General features: G+C 33.8%; 1 protein-coding gene across 1 annotated transcript in view; it reads right to left on the minus strand.

Moving 5' to 3' along the window:
* LOC107746520 (plakophilin-1-like) overlaps nucleotides 1–9,568 on the minus strand; it is a 15,560-nt gene extending 5,992 nt beyond the window's left edge. Inside the window, exons 1-2 of the mRNA XM_016560760.1 lie at nucleotides 9,309–9,568; nucleotides 5,833–5,948 (exon numbers count right to left, since the gene is read on the minus strand). Coding sequence (XP_016416246.1) covers nucleotides 5,833–5,948; nucleotides 9,309–9,486 — 294 coding nt within the window. The 5' untranslated portion in view covers nucleotides 9,487–9,568. The remainder of the gene's footprint in view (nucleotides 1–5,832; nucleotides 5,949–9,308) is intronic.
* Nucleotides 9,569–10,555: the final 987 nt, after the last annotated feature.

Consider the following 10,555-nt stretch of genomic DNA (forward strand, 5'->3'; position numbering starts at 1 on the left):
ATAACGCTTCTCATAGCTATAGTATGTGAAAATAAGTGTATTCACTGAGCTGATGATCTATTGAATGAGAGAGAGAGAGAGAGAGAGAAAGATGCAGAGCAGTGGACACGAGGAACAGGATTAAGAACCGCTGCTTTAGAACGTTGATTTTGAATCTTGTGAATCCATTAAAATCGTTAGAAGACAGAATCACGATTCATATATATAGATGTTTTGTGCATCCCTAGTTTTTGATGGCATGGCAACAACTCTTCCTCTTCTCTATAAAAGCAGTGCAACATGGCCTCGCCCCCTTTGTTGCATGTTCCCGGGGGCGGGGTTATGTAAATTTCTGGGTTTGTGATGTCACAAACCCGGGAAGTTACTCGTTGTAGTCCCTACGAGCCATTTTTATAGGCATTAAACTGCCAGAATTTTAAAAGAAAAAAAATTATGACTTTATTCAAATTCGTCCGATAATTTATCCGCGTGGCGCAGCTGACACAGAATTGCATACACTGTTTGCGTTTAGTGGATATTCTCCAAAATGGCACCAGGGTGATGCGGAGGAGACGAATTTGAATAAAGTCGTTTTTTTTTTCTTTTGCGCACAAAAAGTATTCTTGCAGCTTTGTAAAATTACAGTTGAACCCCTGATGCCACACGGATTATTTTACCGATGTTCTTGCTATGTTTCTGGACCTTGATCGTGTAAGGATCATTGCTGTCTATGGGAGGGTCAGAGAGCTGAGAGAGAAAGATGCAGAGCAGTGGACACGAGGAACAGGATTAAGAACCGCTGCTTTAGAACGTTGATTTTGAATCTTGTGAATCCATTAAAATCGTTAGAAGACAGAATCACGATTCATATATATAGATGTTTTGTGCATCCCTAGTTTTTGATGGCATGGCAACAACTCTTCCTCTTCTCTATAAAAGCAGTGCAACATGGCCTCGCCCCCTTTGTTGCATGTTCCCGGGGGCGGGGTTATGTAAATGTCTGGGTTTGTGATGTCACAAACCCGGGAAGTTACTCGTTGTAGTCCCTACGAGCCATTTTTATAGGCATTAAACTGCCAGAATTTTAAAAGAAAAAAAATTATGACTTTATTCAAATTCGTCCGATAATTTATCCGCGTGGCGCAGCTGACACAGAATTGCATACACTGTTTGCGTTTAGTGGATATTCTCCAAAATGGCACCAGGGTGATGCGGAGGAGACGAATTTGAATAAAGTCGTTTTTTTTTTTCTTTTGCGCACAAAAAGTATTCTTGCAGCTTTGTAAAATTACAGTTGAACCCCTGATGCCACACGGATTATTTTACCGATGTTCTTGCTATGTTTCTGGACCTTGATCGTGTAAGGATCATTGCTGTCTATGGGAGGGTCAGAGAGCTCTCAGATTCCATCAAAATATCTTAATTTGAGTTCCGAAGATGAACGAAGGTCTTACGGGTTTAGAACGACATGAGGGTGAGTAATTAATGACCGAATTTTCATTTTTGGTTGAACTATCCCTTTAAATTTGCAGATATTGTTTATGCTCAAACAGCAACATTACACACTAACTAAAGTTAAAAAAGTGAAATCACAATCAACCACCCCTTTAATTAAAATATTTATTTTCTGATGTTTTGGCTACACATTTTTGATCTCATTACTTTGGGTGGAGTCTGCTCCAATTGTAAAATTATGACATTCTCTAGGATAACATGTATAATGCATTATGTGCTGTACTATCAAAACATTTTGACAGACGCATTATTTTAAACTCTAGTTGCCTTATCTATTCTATTTGCGGTGCTGCTGACTGCATTTCGTCTGCTTTTCTTTCCCTTTTGATTTTGCAAACTGAGTTACAATCAAAATTAGTTTCTGCGGTAATGGTAATGATAGAGCTTAAACATTTAACTCAGCATATTCCTTTACCACAGTCATGCACAGTGGGGCAATAAAGACCTGTGAAAGGGAGGAGCAAACATTTCTTGAGGTCAAATGTTGTACATTCAAACGAACACTACAGTAATTTGGTTCATCTGTTAATTGGTAGAAGCAGCCAGATAGAAACCAACATGGACAGGTTGTGTGACATACCCCAATCCAAAAAACAAAACAAAAACCCACAAACAAAACAAACTTTCAATCCAGACTACATTAAATATGGGTTGGCTTGCAATAAGGATAAACACGGTCTGTACCGATTACAATATGTACTGTAAATTATTGTTTGCTGAGAGCATGAACTCATCGAAATTCAAGATATATATTTTTTTGTCAATATGATTTTCATTCATTTTTATTTTATATTTTTAGTTATTTTAGTACATCAAGATAAACTAAAAGAAAATGAAAATGCTGCCTTGACAACTAGCTTATTTGTTTTTGTACTTTATTTCAGTTAAAGTTTTGTTTCAAATAACATAAAATTGTTTTATGGTTTTATTTTTATGTAAACTATAATAACCCTGATGTGTATCCTTTAATTGTTACTAAGAATCTGAATGGTATTACTTTATTTGCCGTTGACAGTACTACTGAACTCTTTCCCTGGAATCACACAGCCGGCTCCGATTGATTTAAGTAATATAAAATCAATGATTTACTGGTCATATGACCATGCAGACAATCTATTATATCCCTGTCATATTCTGATTGGGTGTGTTTCTTTGGCAACTGGCCATTAACACCCCTGCTAATGAGAGATTTTACTGTAAATAATTAACTTTAACCCTCCAATTTATGATATGTTGATCACTAGACAGCAATACCCTGGAACTGAGAGATTGGGAGAACTGTGTCAAAAATGAAATAAAACTGCTACAGCACTACCAGTAGATCTAGATGAAACATGCAGGGCATAATTAAGTTGCTCTGCAATACGTTTATTTACATGAACAGCATTGTCCCATAAAGATCTGTATTCTGGCTAAAGGAATAGTTCATCCAAAAATGAAAATTTGCTAAAAATGTACTCAACCTCAGGCCATGCAAGATGTAGATGAGTTGGGTTCTTCATAAGAATAGATTTGGAGAAATGTAGCATCATATCAGTTGCTCACCAGTGGATCCTCTGCAGTGAATGGGTGCCGTCAGAATGAGAGTCCAAACAGCTGATAAAAACATCACAATAATCCACAAGTAATCCACACCACTACAGTCTATCAGTTAATGTCTTGTGAAGCAAAAACTTGCATGTTTATAAGAAACAAATCCATCATTAAGGTGTTTTACCTTCAAACTGTTGCTTTTGGACAAAATGCATAATTGATAAACACTTCCTCCAGTGAGAAAAGTCCATCAAACTCCACACACATATTTGTTTTGAGCTGTTTTGTCTTGTAAACAGTGCTTGATCTGTGCATAATTCTCTCCTGATTCATATGAAATTACTTTGAAAGAAAAAACAATATTATGGATTGAGGACTCGTATTTTAGCCAGAAGTGAAGCTTTAAAGTTAAAAAGGCTTTAATAATGGATTTGTTTCTTACAAACACACAGCTTTTCACTTCACAAGACATTAACTGATGGACTGGAGGGGTGTGGGTTACTTGTGGATTATTGTGATGTTTTTATCAGCTGTTTGGACTCTCATTCTGACGGCACCCATTCACTGCAGAGCATCCATTGCTGAGCAAGTGATGTGATGCTTAATTTCTCCAATTCTGATGATGAAGAAACAAACTCATCTACATCTTGGATGGCCTGAGGGTCAATTTTAAGCTAATTTTTCTGGGTGAACCAATAAAGTATTAAACAATTAATTACGATTTTTGTTTTCGGTAATTCTGCAATCTGCATTGTGATTTAACTCATAAAATTATTTTTCATGTCACTGACAAATGCACACAAAAGTGCAAAAAGGTAGCTTAAAAGTAGTGTTTGCATGACAATCAACTGTATGTAACGAGAATATGACCAAATTCTGATTGATATTAATATTACACAGTATATACAGACACACTGTCTATGTCAAAGAAAGTTAAAGTTAAGAAGTAATGACACATTTTTCATAAATGCACAAAACCATTTCACAACAATTTCACTGTGATGCTTTGAAACACAAAACCTTCTTATCCTTTCATCTTTCAATACAAATGTATTCATTAAATCGGACACCATTCCTGCAGCTCTTATCGGGAAAGAAACAAAAGCTGGTCTGATCAAAGTTAAACTACAAAACATTATAATCGCATAATAAATGGCCCTGTAGCAGATTTGATCTAGTATCTTGCAATAATAAACATTTCATATCTTTTTAGAAGTTGCCATTCAATAGAGCACAATAAAACAAAGTAACCCCCTCCTTTCTTAGGAAATGTTTACAGAACAAATGCTGAACACAGAGCACATTCTTAGGTATTACGCTGCAATGTTGTTGCATAAACAAAATACACTTGGTTTAAGAATATACACACACACCGGGAACAAAACGAGCAAAACTGTTCCACCAGCCTTCTTCTTCACAACAGCAACCAGCTTGTTTTAATAAACTGTTTCATATCACAATACCACAGACTGCTGTGTTAGTGTGCTAATTCACAGATGCTGAAACTAAAATATCTACTGAAAAGGAAATGCAATGCTAAAGACTGAATACCACAATCATGCTCAGTCATATTATAAACTAAAATGAAAACCAAAAATATACATTATATTTGCAGGAATAAAATACTGTAATGCAAAAAAATATCATTTTCTTTACTGTAATGTATCTGGATGTTTTAATTTTGAATTTGTCTTTAATTCTTCAAGCAGTCTTCTGATTTTCTTTTAGATTGTCATTACTGTAATATAGGGTAAAGGTACCTATTAAGCTCACCAAAATTTACATTGAACACACATTGTTTTTATTTGTCACGCGTCTCCTAGCAACAATGTGCACATTTCTGTGTGAGTGATCGGAAGACATTTAAAGTCTGGTGTGATCTTCATTCGTTTAGTGTATGATGCCCAGTTTTCCTTTGCGACTTAAAGTGACAACCATTGGTTTATATTTGAAGTCTGTTTATGAAGTATTTATACAGACGTTCAATGTAGAAGAGCTTAAAGAGAGCACACTGAGCTTAATTGGAGCAGCAACAATTTTTAATAAATTTCATGTAATATTTATTAAAATGACAAGATTTTGCAAAATAAATAGTCTAGGTCATGTATTAAGTTTATACATATTTTATTATGAACAACTATTATTAACAATATCTAGGAAATTATACTTTTTCTTAATGATGGCACACTGAAGCTGTATGGAACTGTAAAGTGTATTTAGGAGCACAAGTAAGTTTTATGAATTTTAAGCTATCGTAAATTGTATAATTAAACATCTTAATTATCATTTTAAGAAGTCTTAAATTTGGGGATGGAAAAACGGGAATCGCTAAACAACATGTTTTGTTATTATTAAACTTGCTTGTAAATGTCTCCTTGTATCCTTTTTTAAAGAAAAACACATTATTTAATAAAATTTCCATTGCGTCCCTAAAGATATTTAATGTGCTCCTAAAGTTTTCAAATCGGGAGCACACGTGTCCCTTGGGAAAAAAAATAAGCATCAAGCTCTGCTTATATCAAATTCCATCAAAAACCGCCAACTATCAATTATGGAAATGTCCATCTAACAGAAGGATTTTATTCCAATTCAGTAATATACTACTAAAATTGAGTCAATTTAATTTGCTGAATATCAAAATACTTATATGAGTTACGTGGAGAAGCAGAATTGTCAGTTGTGCACAACCAAGCACGTGTCTGCCGTGACAATGAAACTCTAGGCAACAATCATAAATCAGTGTAGTCAAGCAGTACAGTATATATAAATCATGCTGCGGAGCACATAGTGTGTGTGAGACTTTACCATTCTGCTGTGGCTGCTTGTCATGTTGGAGCTGCTAAATTTGAAGAGTGTGTCGTTCAGTCTTGTTGGTGAGAACTGGAATTTAGGCTCACTGTATTCTGTCGCCAATGCCGGAGCTACAAGTACAAACAAATTTTCAAATGACATAATTACACTAATTTACTAGTGACTAGACTTGATAATTAAACATGATACGTTTAGTGAATGTCTAGTTTACATAGTTAAACATGCACTGTAAAAAAAAAATCTGTGACATTTACGGTAAAATACCGATAACGACATTTATTTAAACAAAAATGTATTTTCAAATGTTTTAGAACCCCCAGTTTCTCTTTGTATGATTGTAGGGCTGCAAAATGTGCCCCAAAATTTTGTCATTATAAATAAATATAACTATAATAATAATAATACAAAATATTATTATTAATATTATTATTATTACAAAATAAAAAAATTACTATAGTAAACAAATCAAGAAATTTAAGAAAAAAATATATATAATCATATTAATTTTATGGTGCAACTGTAAAATTACAATACCAATGTATATGGCTGTCCTAATTTACTAATTTGAAAACTTTAAAACACCAAACTTTTATTTTGACAAACTCATTTTGAAACACTAAACTTTATTAGGCATGTAATAATCGCATTAAGCCATATCACGATTTTGTTTTAATTTCGATTAATCATGCAGCACTATCCAAATGTCTCACTTATATGCAATATAAGTTTAATTTTCAAAATTTCTCTAAATAGGTAAATAATTATTATATATGTACTAACCCTATATAATAACTTCCATTAATAGCATTAACAAACATCATTAACGTTACATTAACATCATTAGTGTCAGCAGAGCGACGTGATATTCTCCTAATTAAACTACTTTAAACTACAAAAATAACTTTCTAATTCTTGCATAATTACACATGCAGTATTCTGCATATATACATGCTAATAGAGAAACATATATACTATAATTATTTCACGACATCAGAGGACTATTTACATTAATATGTGAAAACTTACACGCAGCACTTCAAATGCACACTTTCTCTTAAATATGAATACAATTTTATCCAAGCATTTGGTGCTAAAAAAATTTCATTTTTATGTTTTTTTTGTCAGCAACCCACATTCAGATATTCTGAAAATATCATTGAACTTCATATACTGTATATTTGCACATGAAATATTGACATGTTATGAATTAAGTCTGTTATTAAAGCGTGTAATAAAATACAACATGCAACTGTGTTAAACAAGACACATTATTCTCTCTTATTATTCGCTTAGCAAAAACCCTTGAGATATTAAATGTAACTGAATTGAATGAAATTCAGCAAATTTCTGCACTAGACAGTGCGTCACTTCTAAACACTGGGTGGATTATGTCTGTGTCTCAAAGCTTATAGTGAGCTGCCTACCTAGACAGCATTTTGGGCAGCATATTAGCTCACAAAAATGTGAAAGTACAGTATATTCCTGGCTAATGACTGTTGTACTCTCAGTCATTTTTACAGTAGCGGTTCGACGATTTTTTACAATTAAATGATGTCTGTATACTGTGACCTCACAGACAGACATACAGTAATCACAAGTGTCTGTGTTACAGTTATCGCTTGTATATTTACAGATTAACTGTAATGCTGTGATGGCCACAGAATACGTAAATAAATAATATAATTGTAAATAAAAAGTAACATTTTTACTTTGAAGTACATTTTCAATTGTTTTAATAATCGTTAAAAGGTATACTTATTTTGTCGTGTTGATTAACATACTAAAGCACAAGTACTTGATTATTGTGTTATTTCACATTACATTTAAAGGTAATATATTTTAAATGAACTAAAATTCAACTTCATTACAAATGTGTAATTACAAATATATTTAAATACATGACATAATTTTCAAAGGAATGGCATTAAAGTATATTCTAGTTGATCATATACGCTTTTCAGTACATTCAGCAATACACTTTAACTATATTTCAAATACAATAGAATTAATTATGACATTACATATAATGAGCTACTAAAGTGGGTCAAAAAGCTTTCTAAAGTGTGGCTAATTGCACTTAATATAAATGTAAACTGTAATACATTTTCATTGAATTGTTCAATAAATAACATGCAATTAAGTGTTCGAAAACATTACATTCAGTTCTTTTTCTTTTAAAGTAGCTACATACTTTCCATAAGTACTCTTTGTATAAGTATGCTAAAGCATAATTATTTTTCACAAGGGAAAGTTTGTTCTGTTGCAGTTTTCGCTGTCATGTGTACTTACAATACTATTATTTTGTGATGCAAGGTTGTTGTTTTTTTATCAATAATTATGTTTATTGAAAATTCAATATTGCTGACCTTTGAGTACTTGTCGAGTGTTTACAACTCATACTAAAGGTTTACCAGAGATAAAAACAGTGTTGCATGCCCAAAGGAATAAACAATGAAAAATTTTTTAATAAATAATTACAAGACAAGTCTCAATTGTTTACTGAACACTAATATTATTCTATGCTACATTGTACAATATTGCCACACAGTAGATGGCAAGTTGTTTATACTTGCTTCCAGCCAAATTGAACATTAATAAATCATGATGATTTCAAAACACAGCTAAACTATATCACACAATGCGTGCTATGATTATGTTTACAGTAATTTGTTATGAAACAGTGACCTGGAATTCATTGACTTTACATAGAAACATACTTAAATGTAAGATTAAATGTTTCACTTCAACATACTGCACTGTATTTGCAGCATGGGATCAAATGTGTGTCTATATCAGACCCAAAAATGCAGTGTACCAGAGATAAAAACAGTGTTGCATGCCCAAAGGAATAAACAATGAAAAATGTTTTAATAAATAATTACAAGACAAGTCTCAATTGTTTACTGAACACTAATATTATTTTATGCTACATTGTACAATATTGCCACACAGTAGAAGGCAAGTTGTTTATACTTGCTTCCAGCCAAATTGAACATTAATAAATCATGATGATTTCAAAACACAGCTAAACTATATCACACAATGCGTGCTATGATTATGTTTACAGTAATTTGTTATGAAACAGTGACCTGGAATTCATTGACTTTACATAGAAACATACTTAAATGTAAGATTAAATGTTTCACTTCAACATACTGCACTGTATTTGCAGCATGGGATCAAATGTGTGTCTATATCAGACCCAAAAATGCAGTGTAGGTAGGCTTCTAGTTCACATGGCTTTGAGACACACCCCTGTCAAAAACTCTTGTTTGAGATATTGATTACAAATGAATGCAGTTTTGCCTCAAAGACCTGCTTGAACTTGCTAATGAAAAAAAGAGAAGTTTTCATGCAGATACTGCCAAACAAGCATGCAGTCCTTGTTAGTGAAGTTTATTAAAGTTGTAAGATTTATTTCACGCTGTCTCACTGGCATTATAACTAATGCATATAAACAGCGCACTTACTTGTTGGCGACGGAATGGAGTCATTCTTGACCATCTTCGACTTGCTTCTCTTTATGGTGTTAACCTGCTCCAGGACGCGCTGCTGCCCCGTCCGCTGTTTTTTGTCGGAGGGCAGCACCAGAGAGGTGTCCTCCGTTGAGACAGTGCCCAGAGCCGAGCGAATCGGTTCGGCAGTCATCGCTGCTCTCAGTGGTTCTACTCGCACTTACGACCAGACTCGACAACACCGACCTCCCGTCCGGCTGCGGATATAGCGAGAGTCTGTGTGCTCTTCAGTGGAGAACCACACCTAAGGTCACGCCCATCTGATGTGCCGCGCTGCGGACCAATCACAGGTCCACATTCACTCTTTAAACCTGTCAATTACCTGGCGTTTCCTAGCAACCCGGTTTAATATCGCATTTGTAGTTCACAAGCATCTATCTATCTATCTATCTATCTATCATTTTTTAATTACAAGCATGGTCATAAAAATTTGGATTTTTTTTGGTACATAGTGATTGAAAAGAATTGACTGAAACTGGCTGAACATTCATTCAATTATTCATTCATTTATTTGATTTTAAATGAATTATTTTATGAATAAATTTATACATACTGAGTGAACTGCGTTTTCCCCCAAACGTCTTGTGTTCCAAAAAGAAACTGCGTTCTCTCACAAAAGTCTTGCGTTCCAAAAAAAGAAACTCTGCGATCTCTCGCAAAAGTCTTGCGTTCCAAAAAAAGAAACTCTGCGATCTCTCACAAAAGTCTTGCGTTCCAAAAAAAGAAACTCTGCGATCTCTCGCAAAAGTCTTGCGTCAATAATATCTACAAATATATAAGTGTCATTTCACGACATGGTCTATATGTAGCCACGATTTCGCTCTAAATTAGAGGGGCTACGTGTAGTCTGCTTTTAGCCCACCTGGCGAAATCGCGGCAATCTGTGGTCTAATTTTAACGGCTTGGCTATAGCCCTATACCAGTAACCAGACCAGCGATGAGCATAGCCAAAATAGCCTTAAAATTGTTTACATGTAATTTTCGCCCACGCAGCTTCTTATCAAATGCAAGTAAACTTTTGAATCATTTAAATTAGCATTATTTTATATTTTATTTAATTATTTTACAGCATTATTAAATATAGCATTATTTATTATCCCAAAAATAATGCTACTTTAAATGTTTCAAAAGTTTACTTGCATTTGATAATATGATGTCATGCATCCCACAAGCTGTTAAATGTTACAATTCATACACATTAT

The sequence above is a fragment of the Sinocyclocheilus rhinocerous genome, unplaced genomic scaffold, assembly GCF_001515625.1.
Source record: "Sinocyclocheilus rhinocerous isolate Xijiao unplaced genomic scaffold, SAMN03320098_v1.1 scaffold980, whole genome shotgun sequence".
In the NCBI taxonomy this organism is placed as follows: Eukaryota; Metazoa; Chordata; class Actinopteri; order Cypriniformes; family Cyprinidae; genus Sinocyclocheilus; species Sinocyclocheilus rhinocerous.